Here is a 17081-nt window from a genome sequence, read left to right as displayed (position 1 = left end):
TTACCTCCTTTCCGTTGATACAAACGCTGAATCGGGGTATTTATGCATGCTATTAGCGTTTTGTTTGAAACGTAAAAAATAATGATTATTCGAGCAAAAATACATTTTCTGACACATATTAATGTAAATATTTGCAAACAAACGCAGCCAAGAGACACACGATACGTTACAACGTACAGTATGGAATTACTGTGGGCAAGGCCACAGGATCTGTGGGATGATCAAAGCCATCTCATCATAAGACACACTCAAAATTCTTGTCATGTCGTTGACGAAGGACTCGACAGATCTGGCCCACAAATTATACCTTATCCAGTTTGAACCATAGATCATGGTAATGGTCCCACTGCAAAACAATCTGAAAATTAGATTGTACATGAGCTTTAACAATAGCAACCAAAATCCCTTGACATAAATTTGGAGTGGACATATAGATTTGGCGAATTTGTCCATTTTATATATAGAGTCAGAGTTTTAGGCATTTTCCATTTTCAGTAAACGTCTTTAATTATTATCAAACCCTGGCATTTCTTTTCAGTTTTCACTTGCTTTTAACACTAGAAGGAGTACAAATCTCTCTCTCTCTCTCTACAGTCGAATTCCTTTTGTAATGGCGGGTTCTTGTCTGCTCTGGTACGCCTGAAACCTGGTTTATTTGCTCGGGGATAGAGAAAGAACGATCTCAGACTTCGGTTTGGGCATTGGGGTTTTATTGGTTTTGTTGTTTTACTTTTTATCGTTCCATTTCCTTTTTAAATTGAAAACCTTGTGAGACAAAATGCGGTGGGAAAAGGTAGAGTTGAGCAACAGATTGAGAGAAGCTCTGGACGGGAAGAAATCTCCGGGTCGAAAAGGTGGGATTTTTGGGCCTGGGAAGAGATGGGGGCATTCGTGCAATGCAGTTAAAGGAGGGAAGTTTCTTTACGTTTTTGGTGGCTATGGCAAGGATAACTGCCAGACCAATGACGTGTATGTTTTCGACACTGGTAAGTTTTATAAATTTTGATGATTTTTCCCACTTTTGTTGCTGCGACTTTTGCTTGCTTGTATCTGTATTATTAAGTTTTGAGATTACATTGGACATCCATATTTCTTAGTATGTACAGTGCTGATGGTGATGTTATGGATTTGGGCAGTTGTGTATTTTCAGTTTATGACGTTTTGCTCATTTGGGTTTTCTGTTTTTTCGCCGTTTTGAATCTCTATCTCGTCTTACTGAACAGTTCTCTAGGGACTTATCTGGCGTATTTCTAAATTTTAGTGGTATTATATGATTACTTAGTGCTGAAACTTTTAGGGTTTATCTTCACGAGCTTTGGTTTTAATGCATTGTAATCGGTCCCACCCTTGAGGATGATTTTTATGGATTTATTTCATGCGTGCTAGTTTTGAATTTCTACTTTCTTTTTCTTTTTCTTTTCTTTTTTTTTTTTTTGAAATCTTATAGGATTTTCATCTCATACATTTGCAGTTCTAGGGTGATCTCTCTCTCTCTCTCTCTCTCTCTCGTATATGTTTACTTCAATGGCATCTTGTGTGTTCCTTCTGAGTTGGCTCATTTCCTTCACTTTTCGTTTTTCCCCCCTTTCATGGCTTTTTGTTCGGTATGCAGTTAGGCAGACGTGGAGTAAACCAATGGTAAAAGGAATTCCACCTTCTCCAAGGGACAGTCATAGTTGTACGACTGTAGGGAACAACCTGTTTGTGTTTGGTGGTACTGATGGGAGGGTTCCCCTGAAGGATTTGCATATACTGGATACTTGTAAGTCCGTTTTGTTTCACTGGTTCTTCTGCTTTCAGTCTGTTAGCATTATATCTAATGCCAATCTTATATTGTTGGATGTGTTGATTTCCAATTTGATATCCAATTAAATAATCAAAATTAAATTTATAAAACTATTTGCTATGAGCATCTAACATGTAATTTGCATTTGCAGATTGTTGGGGATTTTTTTTTTTTTTAAATCAATAGATTGTCAGAGACTGGTGTATTGATTTTTAATCACCTAATGCATTTCTGTTTCATTTTTTGTTCTTCCATTTCATTTTATTGTTTTATGGAGATAAGAACTATGCTAACTTTTTCGTGAGCTATCTATAGAGGAAATAGTGCCTGCTTCTAGGAAAATGTTTGGATTCATGTGCCTTTATGATTGTTTTATTGTTTAGTCCATGTAGGGACCATTCTGTTTTATCTTCTATTGAATTAGTTCATATTATAAGTTCTTATGTGTTTAAGCTTGTTTTTAGCATCCAATACATGGATAACTCCGAGAGTTGCTGGTGAGGGACCAGAAGCACGAGAAGGCCATAGTGCAGCCCTTATTGGTAAACGACTATTCATATTTGGAGGCTGTGGGAAATCATGGAACGAATCAAATGAACCAATTGAAGTATACTATAATGATCTTTACATGCTAGATACAGGTAAGCTTCTCTATCTGCATCTAATCATCTCGAGCATCGAAATTATAGATTATTAAGTGGTCTGTTCCATCATCTATAGTTACTTACATTATTCCATTACTTACGATATTTAGTCATATACACTGTGGCTATCAGGTTCTGCCACTTACAAAACAAATGTTCTTTGTAAATTTGGAATAATACTCAAATAGTTAGACATGCAATAATGAGGTCATCCTATTTGGTGTTCTAAGATTTCTGGACATGGGTTCTAGCTAATGGTTATTAATATCTTATCTTCATTGTTAACAAATGTTAGAGCTACAGCTGTGGAAAATAAATACTTTTAAAAAGCAACCCTGGGCCAACTTATTTTAAGCACTTATTGAATAAGTGCTTATTCAAATCACATGGGAGTTACAGCCACAGCCACTGCAGTGGCCACTAACAACTTCAACAAATCTCCCCTTGACATCCCCTTCTTCCTCTCCTCTCCTCCACTAACCCCTTCAACATCTTCTGGTGGTCCGTTACCACCACCCCCACATCACTTGAGAAGATGCAGCTGAGTCACTGCTCCCTACCCTGATAGTCAGAGCTGCTAGAGGGGAGTTTGAACAGAAGAAGCCTCACATTACTGTCGTAACAATCGACCATGTTGACCACAACAAGACCACTCTCAGTGCTCCCAAAAATACAATGAAATTGACGCTACTCTGGAAGAGAGAGCTAGAGGTATCACCATTAACACTGCTCACATCGGGTACAAGACTGAGAAGCGCAACCATGCTCATGGCGACTGCCCTGGTTACACCAATTATGTCAGAACATGATTATTGGTGCTGCTCAGATGGATGGTCTTTAATTATTATTATTATTATTGGTTATTTGTTGTATTTTCTTAAATAAAATATATTATTATTACAAGAAGTTATTTTATTGGTTATTTATTGTATTTTCTTAAATAAAATAAATTATTTAATAGAGCCATGTGTGTGACATGTGGGCCCATGTGTGTAATGAGGGTTAGAATTGTCATTTTCTTTGAAGAGGTAAAGTAAAATTGTATTAATCAAAAAGAGATATACAAGTATAATTGCTCACTGTACAAACTTCTGTACAAATGAACAAACTTTAAGAGCCCTCAAAAAAAAATTACCGCCACACAAGAAGCCAGAGCATCCCCCTTAAAAAGCAAATATGTACTCAGCCACCCTCTTAAGGCCCGTTCGCTTTTCGGTAAGTTACTTACCCGGGTAAATGCAGTTACCTGGGTAAGTTTTTCCTGGGAAACACTTACCTGGGTAAGTGCATTTGCCCATGTTCTTTTATTTCCCAGGTAAATAAGGCAATGACCATTTTAGCCATAAAAATCCATTATTAAAAGGGGCATTCTTGTCTCATTCAAGTGCTGGCAACTTTCCTCCTATATGGGAAAGTTATTTACCTACCAAGAACCTTGGTCAATGGGATCTTGGTCCCCACATAAATCTGATTCTCTGAAAAAAGAACATGGGATTCTTGGTCAATGGGAACCAAAATCCCATTGACCAACCTTCTCTACCAAGAATATGTTCTCTATTGCCACCAACAAGTCTTTCGTCTCCTCCTACAGACCTTTAATAGACACCCCTAAGAACTCACCCATGCTTTACAGTTTGGACGGTACCCATGAAGAAACTTCATCTTCGCTTACATACCTTAAGTTGACTGGAGGATTCAAACTTGTGACTTCAGTAGCTTGCTCTGGGAACACCACTGCTAAGGGAACTTGCTGCTCTGCCTCAGAATTATCCAACCCCTCCTGTTGCAGATTGAGAACCACTGGATCTTGCTCATTATTCCCCTGATTGCACACCACCGGGACTAAAGCTTTCTCAATACCTGCCTGAATTCCTTGATCCTTTCTTCTTAGATTCACATACTCCTGCCCAACACCTCTGGTCTAGCTGATAGCAGCAGCTCGGAAACAACTCTCAGACTCATTTCCTTCTGGCTTTAATTGCTTTAGTACTATCTCACATCACATTGCATACAACCTTTGCTTAATTTTAATACTATACACCATTTTTTCCATTTGAAAACAGGGCAAATGCTCCACCTAAAAGGTATATAGAGCTTTCATTGTAGTCATACTGGGAACTCAACAAATGGTGGGTTCATTCAACTTCATGAACGCTGTATGTACCATATGCTGCTGATGCCCTGTTTTTGTTGTGTATCAATCACTTGCCTTGTTTTGCTCTGCAAAAAGCATTGTGGATATATTCGCTGCATTCAGATTGTTTTGCAGGAGGGCATGTGGGTTTAAATTATACTCCTGCCTTAAATCTCAGGAACTGAAATTATTACTCCTGCCTTAAATTATATCACTATGGATTCCAATAAAACATGGAAGTTGAAGGCTAAAACCAGGAATACCCAAACTTTGATCCACTGCAAAAATTGACCCAGAGTATGGAATTGATTCAAATTCTCTTACCAAATCTAAATCTACCCCAATGAAAAATGCAACCTTAAGGTTGTCATTTGTATACAGTATACTACTAGGGTACTAGCATTTTGAGTATCACCTCATGGTATTATATTTATTTCATTTGGATGCATATGTATTCATCAGGGTGTGTTTACATTTAGATGCATGATAAACCGAGCAAGTCCAGCGGGTTATGATTTATTTTATTTTCTTTTTTCCTGTCAACATGTGCAGAAACATTTGTATGGAGACGTGCTCTTACTTCTGGAACTCCACCTTCTGCACGCGATAGTCACACTTGTTCGTCTTGGATGAACAAAATAATTGTGGTTGGTGGTGAAGATGCATCTGATTATTATTTGTCTGATGTCCATATCCTTGATACAGGTTCCTGGTTTTAAAACTGCCCTGCTTATATGAATAGCAATAACAAGAAAATTATGTTCATTAGTTCATTTTGAAAATTTTCTTGCTTGTAATTTGTATGCATCAACAGATACTCTTGTTTGGAGGGAACTGGTTACTTCAGGCCAGCTATTACCTCCTCGTGCTGGACACTCCACTGTTGCTCTCGGAAGAAACTTGTTTGTTTTTGGAGGATTTACTGATGCTCGAAATCTTTATGATGATCTTCACATGCTTAATGTTGGTATGTATTCATAATCATAGTTTTGTGCAATTGATTCATGTATAGCATCTGGAGTAGTTCAAAGTGGAAAACCTGTCAATCATCCAGTGTGTGCATACAAGGGTATTCTATATGTATATTTTCTATGCCAAATATGATCCTAATAGTTGATCCTAACAACCAGAAGGACCAGCAAGGCCACGTTGACCATATGTATAGGATCATCTAGTTGGTCAAACTTTTGTACCAGGAGCTAGGTGGGATCTTTGGAAGATGCTTCCATGCAGAAGTTTCTAAAGCTTGATGGAGCAGGTGGTTGGATTGTCCTGCCAAAAATGAGATTGTATGTGGATCAATCTGAACCCAGACCAGGCCATGTATTGTGACTGTTACAACCTTGTTGATCCAACTGGTTGAAACCTGAAATCTGGCCAGACTGGTTAAACCACTGAACTATATGTAAGATTGCATCTTCTCTTTTAGTTTTGTGTAAAGGACTAGTCAAATTACTGGCAAACCAGGGTAACTTTAGCTACCTATCCATCGGCATGGTTAACCTAGTTTTCAAACATTGATCAAACCTCTTGTTACTTGTTTGGTCAAACCTCTAAGCCTTGTCCCAGTTATATGGGGTCTGCTACATGACTACATCAATCCTTGTCTGCTTTATGTGGATGCAAATTTTCTCTTACTAGTATTATTCTGGTGGTCTAATGGGAATATGATGTGCACATTATTGTTATTTTGTTTGCCATAAATTTTGAAGATTTGAATTTCATGAAACCAAGCTTTGCCTATTTGTCATTGTTACTCAAATACCTTTTAAATTCTCTCAACCTTAAAATTCCAAAGATTGTCATATAAATAATAGAAAAGATGTCATGATATAGTTCACCCCTCCCAAGACCCCAAATTACTTGGACCAACGTTGGGTAATGACTTTTATGTCACACACACACACACACACACACATATATGTATGTATGTATGTATGCATGCCAGTAATCCATACCAGTGCTCGTAATGATCCCCTTTCCTCTTTCCACTCCAATCTCCGAGCAGAGACTGGTTTTTGGACTAAGGTGATGGCATCAGGCCAGGGACCCTCTCAGAGATTTTCTGTGGCTGGGGACTGCTTGGATCCACAAAAGGGTATTGCAGTGTTCATAGGCGGCTGTAACAATCAGCTTGAGGCCTTGGATGATATGTATTACTTACACACAGGTTTGTTTATTGCTGTGTATCTCTCTATTCAATGTAAATTTATATAAAGCTAAACTCAAGTTATGTCTTAGTATGCTAACTTCCATGGTATCTTTACTAGAATTGTCAGCAGAAAACGGGCAAGATGAACAAAGGCAAGAAAAGTTATCCCTCAAGAAAGAATTAAAGAAAAAGTGCCAAGAACAATATGTTCCACTTCCTGCAAATCTATCACTAATCAATACAGATGCACCCCAACCTGGAATGATGCTTAATTGGTCCCAACCTGTGCCTTTGCCAAGTTTTAGCCAAGCAGGTAATACCTAAACCACTCTTTCTGTAGCCACTTACCTTGCTTATTTTTTTCTTTTTTTTTCTTTTTTGATTGGTAAACTCACCTTGCATTTCTTTATTTCTTTTTTGGATAATTAATACTGTTTTGTGCTATTTGGTAGAAAATGGCAATGTATTTTCTTTGTTAGCTTATTTTTCTTTTAGTAGAACTCTTTGTTAGTTTAATTTTTGTTCATTTCATAGTTTTTTTTGTTAATTTATTGCACCATAGAATCATGATTGCCATGGAAAATGTCTATTTTATTTCATTTTCATTGAAAATGTATTTCCATTGTTTCACTTTCACATTTCCTTGGTGGTACTCCTGATGTTCCCACTTGAAAACTACTGTGTTCTTTCCATATTACCTTATGTTTCATCAACTCTTCTTGCCTTCCCATTTTCTTTTTGCTCTGAAATAATGTTCTTTTTTTCTTTTTGCCTATAAGGACTAAAGGCTGATAATTTGCTTTAGTTCTGCTCCATGAGAAATTGTAAGTTTGTTGCAGGTCAGAATGAGTAATGAAATAAATAAATACATGGAAAGAAGATCGGAACAAAAGATACATATTAATCAGTAAAACAATTCCGTTATTCTATTTCTAATTATTTTGCTAAATGTTCTATATGTATTGGTCATGTATATGTTGTTCGACATGTTATGTGATAATTAAATTCTAAGTTTCTGTAAAACAAAAATGGAAGGGAAAAAAAGAGGAACAATTCTTTTGACTGTTTGTGCCTAGAGGATACCATTGTAATTCCATTTACTCTGAATAATGATGAATGTGAAGAAGTTGAGACTGAGAACTTACAACTGAGTATGCTGTCAGATTTTTATGCATGCAAATTGGATCTACAAGCCATTGGACTAATTGGATTTGACTTGCCAGTTAAAACCAGATTGTCCCAATTCCCAAACTGCCCCCTTCCAAGTTAAGATATCAGCCTGGTTCTTCTGTGGAGGTATAAAAAAATCTATAATGGCTGTTAAATGATCACATTTTATCTTCTCGATAATTTTGCCTCAAAAGAATAGGTGTCTTCATAGATCATGCTTGGTGTGAATTCAAAAGGCAGCAGATCTATAAATGGGTCTGACAGAGCTGAAGACATTGAGATGAATGAATGGTAGAAAGGGCAGTATTTGGGACTAGCCCAAATAGGTCTGATAAAATGAGAGAAAGTATAATAAGATGCTTTGGCCATATTCAGAGAGGATCTCCCATTGCACCAAGTAGTGACTTGATGCAAGTTGATGGTTCTAGAATAACTAGGGGAAGGCCAAAAAGGACATGGGTTGAAATAGTGAGAAAAGATCTTGGGACTCACCATCTCATGGAGGATATTGCCCTTGATGTGGTGGAATTATGAAAGAGCGTTTATAGCCATCTCCATGCTTTAGGATAAGTCTTTTTGGAGTTCCAAGTTAGTTGCTTAATGTGCTAAGGGGCACTACCTTTAAATGTTTATATTCTAAAAATCAGCTTTGAATATATCAATATGAACCAATGTATACATAGTGTTCTTTGAATACTCCCTCTAGATAGATATTCCTGTCTAATAGCTATTGAAGAGAATGAACTAAATTAAGTGGTTCATTGCTTGGTGCAGTTGTAAAATCTCAGGCTGACAATCTTATGATAGCCTGGGTATGATTCTTAGAGCAACCAATAACCACTTTGTGCAGAAAACAAGACAAAGGATAGGTTTATATCTAATCTACCCTTCCCAAGATCCCAGAGAGCCACGACCATCATTGGGTAATGTCCCTTTATATGCATATTTCTTGATGATGATGGTATTGCAGTTGGAGCCATTTAATGGTTGAACTCATCTCTTCTATACATGAGAGATACATGAGCTTATTTTGGTCATGGGTGTAATAGTTGCATGCACCATGGGAGATGACATGCATTATTACAGTAATGGCTTACATAAAATTTTAAATGTTAGAATATGCAACCAAATTTTTGAAGAAATTGCTTTTATTTATTATTTATATTTTGTAAAGGTGATTCCAGACAAATTTTTAATTAGTTCATGACTTCAATAGGCAGTTGTTCTGAGCTGCTTGGTTCCAAAACTTAAAACAAAGATAAGGTTTTCATAAATTTTCTCTTTTGAAATGAAACTTTGGTTCTGGATACTGGATAAGGAGACAAGAAAACATGATAAAGGGATAATGTTGCATACTTGCTTTATAGGTTTAGTTCAGGCAGTGATTTAAAAGGTGCGCCTAGGCGCAGAACAGAGGCGCATTTTGGGGTATGTGCCTTGCCCACGTCCTAGGTGCACACCCCTTTCAAAAGGCATACCAGGGCGTGCACCTGATGTGCCCTGCTCCTCAGCCCAGGCATGCGCCTTTCTAAAATTTTGTGCTTTTTGCTTTTTTTTTTAGTCTAACGGCTGGGCCGGGGGCTCCGCCCCCGGACCCCCTAACCACACCCCTCGAGGCAAGCCCGAACAAGTCTATGTTAGAGTTTGAAACTCTTATTTCTCACATAAAACATAATGATTTTATAACTTTTATTGCCTTTTAAGAAGATATTTTATTGCAATGAATAAATGAACAACATTAGAAAATAGGGGGTTCTCGCTGGTACAAAGGCGACTAATAGAATCAAGAATGCAATATGTTTTAAAACACTGAGGCGTAAATTGTCCCTTGCGCTTTTAAAACACCGAGTTCAGGGTGGATAGAGGTTAGAGGGTAATATATACTTTTTTTTTTACAGTAACAGACACAAAAATTATTAAAATACTGACAGAAATGCACAATTTTACAAGCCCTTAAGAAGTTTTCTCGTTAGGAAAGGAGATCGGCAAATGGGATAGTGCCATAGTGGATTACTTAACTAAGCAAGGGGTGCATAGGGACCATCTCTTTTGGGCTCAACTTAATTCTTTTCTGTTATTGAGGCTGTAGCTCGTGCTTTCCTCTAGGAAGCTTCATTGTATAATCTGTTTCCTTGGTTCTTAATTTCATAAATTCTCTCGTTACTTATCAAAAACAAGAAAAAGGGTAACATATACTCTTCTTTTCACATTAAATGTGTAGACTAGTTGGGATCTTATGATTTCTTATTAACTTTGGGTATTAAAAAATCTTAAGCATAAATATATGGCTTTAACTAAAAGGAAATGGTGGAACAGGATTCTTGCCAATTTGGATCTGCTACCCGTAAACTGTTCCCACATCCTGACCCACAAAACACTACACCATGTATTGAGAACATTTTCCCATTAATGGCAAGGGAGATATTCCCAATACACAGCTGTGATATCCCGTGGGTGGGGATGTGGGAACAGCTCGTGGGTAGCAGATCCAAGCCCATGCAGACAACCCCACTATGTGGGTCAAGGCAGAGTCTTTGATGAAATTCTGTTCACAACAGTCTCGAGTGAAAATTACCCAAAAGTTACAAACTCTGGATGGGTCTGGCAAGCACTTTTGTGCCTTTTCTTCTTAGGTATTCTCCTTAGGAGTAATGCGTTAATTGACCCATTATTAGCCAATAGCCATTGACTTGATGCATTGAATTTCTGAATCTCTTAAAGTAAAACAAAATGTTTTAATTATACCAGGGTTTAATGTGGCTCTTCCAAATCATTCAGTTTTATGAATTCAGTTCAGTTGACAGAAAACATTGCTCTTGATTGAGCAAAATGGTGGAACTGGATTCATGTAATACGATCTGAACCCATATTTAATCTTCAAGACAAATTTCAATGTAAAGCAAATATTCTTTACATTCAGGGTTTAATATAATCAATTGATGAATACTTATAAAGGAAATGGTGAACAAGAAATGTCACAAACACAAGTACTGGTATTTTTTGGTGTAAATGTGGTTATGCTGAGTGAATTGAAGTCTCTAGGTATTCAAGGTGTAAATGAGTTGTTGATTCAGTGATGTATTTTAATTAGTGTAAAAGAATTAATTTTTGCGTTAAGGATATGCATGAGGGGGCAAGAACCAATGTTTGAACACCAGTGGTAGAGACTTCAAAATTTACAGTTACTATGGGTCTTCACCAAGGTTCAGCTCTTAGCCCTTATCTATTTGCACTGTTCATAGATGAATTGACTAAACATATTCAAGGGGAAGTTCCATGGTGCACTGATCACAATGAAGAATTAAATGCAAACATAATCTTATGTACAAATGCCTTAGAAACAAGAGGTTTTAAAATAAATAGGACTAAAACAGTGTATATGACATATAAATTTAGTAATAATTGGAGTGTAAGTCAAGATACACTTAGGATTGGATACTAAGAAATAACTCAATTTGACCATTTCCAGTACCTTGGTGCAGTAATTCATAACAAGGAAGAGATTGAGGGGTGCATCTAGACTTTTATGTGATAGGCGAATACCACTTGGATTAAAAGGAAACTTCTATAAAACAATTGTAAGGCCAGCTATGTTGTATGGAGTGGAGTGGTGGGTGGTCAAGAAACAACATGTCCAGTAAATGAATGTGGCAGAAATGCGAATGCTAAGACAGATGAGTAGAATAACTAGTAAGGATAGGATTAGGAATAAAGTTATCCTTAGGAACCTAGGAGTAGCTCCAATAGGTGATAAAATGAGCGAGTAGACTAAGATGGTTTGGGCACTCACATAGAAGACCACCAACCGCACAGGTTAGAAGAAGTGATTTGTTACACATTGAAGGGGCTAGAAGTAGTGGTGTGGCACAAAGGCAGCTTGTAGAATCAGTAATTTAATATGTTTTATTTCACATTAGCTACTTAAAGTAGTGTAATTGAGAAAAAAAAAGAGATTGTGGGTTTTACATGCTTGAAAATGTTTTATATGTTTGATTTTATTTTTAAATTTTATTTGAATATGCTTTACATGTTATATTTATGTATTTTCAAATTTCAATTTTTTTTTTTGAAAATTTTGGCTTTTTTGAAATTTCTAACATTTTTTTTTTGTATGTTTGTGCCTTTCTTCAAAAAGGTGTATGCCTTGCCATGTGCCTTGCACTTTTAAAACACTGTATTATATATATTATAACATATAATATATTATAATATATATCATGTAATTAAATTTATTATATTATGCATGAATATATAAATATAATATATACTAAATAGTATATATTATATAATATATATTACATGTTGTATAGCAAAGTTCGGTTAATTCGTTTTTTTTTCTTTTTTTTTTTTCTTTTTCTGGTTAACCGAATTTCTAATTTTTAAAAACTGAATCCGAAACCGAAACCAAAATATTTAAAAACTGAAATAACCAAGCTGAATTAACCAAAAATTTATATTCGGTTTTTCGGTTTTAACCAAAATATTCATGTTGCTGTCCCCATATAGTTGGGATAAGGCATGGGTGGTGATAATGATGGTATACGATAGGATCAATTATGAGCTGTATCATTGGCTATAGAAAAGAGGATACATGAATGTGATGCTTTATTTTCTACAACTGTAGCTTTTTATTAAGAAAATTGCAGTATAAGTTATTAAATAATTTACATTGTGCAATGATCTGGGGGTGGTGGTGGGAGGATTATATTAAGAAGTGTCTTAAATGAATCCAGATTAATATCCAAATTTGGAATGTGTTGGGCTGTTGGAACAACCTACCAATTTAATTTTATTTGTGCAACATAGCTGTCTGCAGTAGCCTGTGGCAAAAAAGGGTAGACTTTCACTGGAAATGGAGGCCGAATAGGAGTTTTTAAGTATCCAAATCGAGAGCAGTACCTAGCTAAGAAGCATGCAACCAAGTGCTAACCCATTAAAATTTTCTTCTGGTATGGTAGAGAAAAGTTTCTGACTGTGCTCATGCTTCTCACTATTTGATTTTCAACTGCTATTTATCAGTTCACAGAACCATTTTTGTTTGGGTTGTCATTTAAGAGCTTGATACTGGCAAGTATATCACCCTTCATATCCACACCATTGTGTCTTGCCTGTGTTATTTGTCTAAGTTGTTGAGAACTTCTAATTTGTCTTAATCATGATATTTTTGTATACATATTTGGTAACTTAATGGAAAGTCTAATGGATTTTTCTTAAATAATGTTTGTCTGGATCCAACTTATGTAGTAGCATAGCTTATCAAGGATAATTCACTGGAATAGGCTATTAAGGATGTATGCAGCATGTAGTAAACAAACAGAAGATAATTGACCTCATAGAATTTCTGCAGAAGTTTCTTGATGAGTACCTGCAAAGAATGCAACATATAGAAAACCATGATGCAGTATCTGTTATCACAATATTCAAATTCATAATGAAATATTAGCCTTGTATATGAAGATTTGCTTTGGGGTGCAGGAAAACAGATACTGCCACTGAATGAATCTGGGCATTCTCAAGAAAAGTTATTTGAAGCCAAGGTTACTAAAGTTTACCATTATGGTTACGCAATTGAAACTAATATTGATGGAAAGACTCTTCGAGGGATAATATTTTCCTTCAAACCAACTTTCTCCCATGCAGCTAATGAATACCTTAGCAGGTAAGAATATGGTTATTCCATATGTGCTCCTTCTGAGAGGTGAGAGTTCCAGTTGCTAGTCATTTTCTACCATATTCATTTAAAATGGTTTCTATGTATTTGCATGTCAGGAAAAGAACAGGTTTTGAAGTTGGTGGTATTAAGTTGAATGATGGTTATGAGCCCAGATTGAAAATGGCTAGGTCTATAGAAGAACAGGTAATAATAGATCATCAACAAACAGATGATGTTCATGGAAAAGAATCCAAATCACAGAAACCTCAATTGGAAAATACTGGTATCTCAAAGGAAAACAATTCAATGCATGTTGATGTTTCTCATGCCCATGTGGTTAGTCTTCTGCTCTTCCTTATCTTGAATATGAGGTCTTTTGAGTTGATTTGTTCAGTTATTCTGTACAACTGCATAGGATATATTTTTTTTTTCATCAATAACAAGTAAACCTTATTAGAAAAATGATAAAATACAAGGCAGAGAGGGGTAAACTTTCTTCTGCTCCTCCTTATCTTGAATATGAACTCTATTCACCCCTTGCTTTGCTAGCCCATCAGTGAAGAAGTGCCAACTTCTTCTGACCCAAGATGCCTTGATTAATGGCTGGGGTCTACATAATGAATGGTCTTGCTAATCCCAATTCCTAATACTATAGGTCCATCTAATAATGTCCTAACAGCTTTCTATCCACCACAAGTCTATAACCAATGGTTGGTCCAAAAAAGAATTCTATAACCAATGGTCCTTCTAATTTCAATTTTTAATCCAATGGTTTGCAGTCTACCATAGTAGGTTCTGAATCCTATTCAATAGACCCTGGATCTAGGACTCAAATCCAAATCCAATGGACTTGATTTAAATCCAAATCGAATAAGATCTGAATCCAATTCAAGACCTGTAGTCTAACCGATGGTCCCGTTAATTTTAATTTTCAATCCAGTGGCTTGCAGTCTTGCCATAATAGGAACCCAATTCAACAGACTCCTAGTTCCAATAGGATCTAGGACTCAGTTTAAATCCAAATCCAATTGGAGATATGAATCCAATTCAAGACCCCTATACCTAATCGGATTCGTATTTGAGTTTCTAATAATCGATATATTTGGATGTGGTTGGATTCAATCAAAACATGACCTGGTTACAGTCCTATACTGAGCTAATAATATGCTTCCTTGGATACTTATAATTGAAAATTGCAGCTGTTGGGTATTGATTTCTCACAAACTGCTATAGTAAAATAACTGTCATTTTATGTTGTTACTTGAAGCAAAGCCTACTTTAGATGCTGCTTGAGAAGATCAGTTTTACACTCATATGATAGCACAAATTTGAAGTTATTTGGCACTGATGCATACATCCGAAGTCCATTTCAGGTCATCATTGGTGTTTACTGTGGGATCTCTATGGCTCAACCATCCCCTAATAAATCTTGTTGATGACCTAAAATGGATGGAATCACTGATCCTTGCTTTTGAAGTCTCAATCAATCCAGGACACCATATTGACATGATATTTGCTCTTCATCAGGTTGGTAATAACTTGGGATCATCAGTGGAACCTCTTCCATATCATGATGGTGCAAACGATCAACAGAATCCTGAGCTAGAAGTTCCATCTGGAAATCCTTCTGCCAGTGCTGAAAACGTGGATGCTTTGCCCCCAAACTAAGTATGAACAGAAAGTTACTTATCTATATGCATCCATGCACTCCCTTTCACAATTACATGGGCAAATACTAATAATAGAATCATAGTACCCATCTAGATAGTGTGAAGCTTGTATCTGACATGCGGTCCTTAGGTTGTAGGGAAGGGGACTGAAGTCTGAAATCGTTATGCAATTCTTAGGTATGTAGAGTTAATCCAAGACCCCCCCTTCCCCCGGGAGAAGAAAAGAAAGACAGAAGACCAATAGGTTTGCTGGTTGTGAACTGAAAGTTCCATATACACGTTTGAATGTGCAAGTACTGCAATTTTCATGTATGCATGAATGAGAAATAAGTACCCCTCTTTTAAACAGGTTAGATCTAACATACGGCTGGGTGCCAGGCGTCATAAAGCATGATTTCCTGGGTGATGACATCTCCAGACTTCAGTACAACTTGCGAAGATCAGTGAATGCCTAACAGCAAGCATGATTGTCTCATACAGTCGAGCCATTGTCATCTACCATACATGGTTCTAAAGATCAAAGGGTTCAGTTCCGCTTATAGACCCATCGTCAGCGGCAGATGCTACAGATCATAGAATGAAGCATCCTCAAAATACTGATATCAGCTGCAATCCACCCAAATGCAATTAGATTAGTATCCTCAAAAATTGACAAGACTATGAAATTTTGCTATAGTTGTATTAAGCAATAGATAATAGATAATTAGATGTGTTCACAGCACCAAACCTTGAAAACCCATACTCTGTCTTCTTGCAAGTCTGCGTTGTGTGCCAAATTATGATGCATCATTGCAATGAGGTCCCCTGCCCGGAACTGGAAGAGCGCTGGTGCTCGCGGTAAGGGGTGTCGTCTATTTGGCGAAATCATGAGTTGGTCACTAAGATATGTTTTAATTCCTTGACCCTTGTCACCAATTGTCTTCAAGGTTTCACTTGGTGGTGAATGAAGGATATGCAGCTTAAAATTCCTAGTGAATATGTTGGGCAACATGGGGCATATCATATCGTTGTCGGTGTAAGGGGATATGTTTTAATACATTAATACACATTTTTTAAAGCATCTCAGGATTGCTGAAATATAAGAATAGTGTGCTACCATTGTGAAGTCGCTAATCCTACACCCTAAAAACAGGGTCACCGTGTTTAATAGACCCTGCTTTTTCAGTGTATTGCCATTGACACCGATGTTCATTAACCAGCCCATGAAGGAAATACAATCATTTCAAAATCGTCACTCAAAATGCATTAGAAAACGTCTCATAAAGTCATAATAACTATCACAAGTTCACAATACGGTTCCAACATGATCTGTGTCTGCATCTCATGATGATAGAACGTAGAATCCATTCTTAATAAGATCCCCACTTCCCCTGTACCATGGGATTGTTTTTCTCATGGTCTTCGAACCATGGTTCATCTGGACAGTTACCCTTGACTCATATCTTGGCGAAATTTGAACAGTCAACTGTCAACCCGAGACAACAGGTCATAGACCTTTTTATTTTAATTATTTTTTAATTTTTTATTTTTAAATTAAAATAGACCATCCGTTCGAAGACGGTCAAACCAGTGGCAGTTCTGGTTCCGTTCTGGGTCGGTTGTTAAAAAATTGGTTTTGCCTGTGCCAAAATCTCCCTTAACAATCAGAAATTGAGCAAATAAGCACCCCTGTGCAAGTAAATGGTGATGGTGACATTTTGAAATGCTTAAATCACCCTTTCAGATAATTTTATAGTTTATGATAGTTCAAGGGGAATCTGGCAGATAATGAAGCTTTGGTAGTTTAGGTGAAACACGCGAATGGTAGAGGGTTATGGAGTCGACCCAAAAATAAATAATAAATATACAAGACGTTAGAGAGGTCAGCGATAA

The 17081-nt window shown here is 36.7% G+C and overlaps 1 protein-coding gene across 2 annotated transcripts; it reads left to right on the top strand.

Moving 5' to 3' along the window:
* Nucleotides 1-423: 423 nt before the first annotated feature.
* LOC148854511 (uncharacterized) lies at nucleotides 424-15948 on the top strand. 2 transcript variants are annotated; one of them, XM_088984295.1, is made up of 11 exons: nucleotides 424-986; nucleotides 1613-1762; nucleotides 2251-2427; nucleotides 5117-5269; nucleotides 5379-5531; nucleotides 6573-6734; nucleotides 6835-7029; nucleotides 13362-13545; nucleotides 13656-13875; nucleotides 15067-15207; nucleotides 15559-15948. In XM_088984295.1, the coding sequence occupies exons 1-10, from the start codon at nucleotides 779-781 to the stop codon at nucleotides 15205-15207; spliced, it is 1743 nt and encodes a 580-aa protein (XP_088840421.1). In that variant the 5' UTR covers nucleotides 424-778; the 3' UTR covers nucleotides 15559-15948. The 2 variants fall into 2 exon arrangements, with proteins under 2 accessions (XP_088840421.1, XP_088840422.1); XM_088984296.1 differs by having other exon boundaries at nucleotides 437-986; nucleotides 15588-15948.
* The last annotated feature ends 1133 nt before the right edge of the window (nucleotides 15949-17081 follow it).

The sequence above is a fragment of the Nelumbo lutea genome, chromosome 4, assembly GCF_056320005.1.
Source record: "Nelumbo lutea isolate HS-2025 chromosome 4, American lotus-T2T, whole genome shotgun sequence".
Classification (NCBI taxonomy): Eukaryota; Viridiplantae; Streptophyta; class Magnoliopsida; order Proteales; family Nelumbonaceae; genus Nelumbo; species Nelumbo lutea.
The sequence above is the reverse complement of the archived record's forward strand: the minus strand, read 5'-3'. Positions and strand labels throughout refer to the sequence as shown.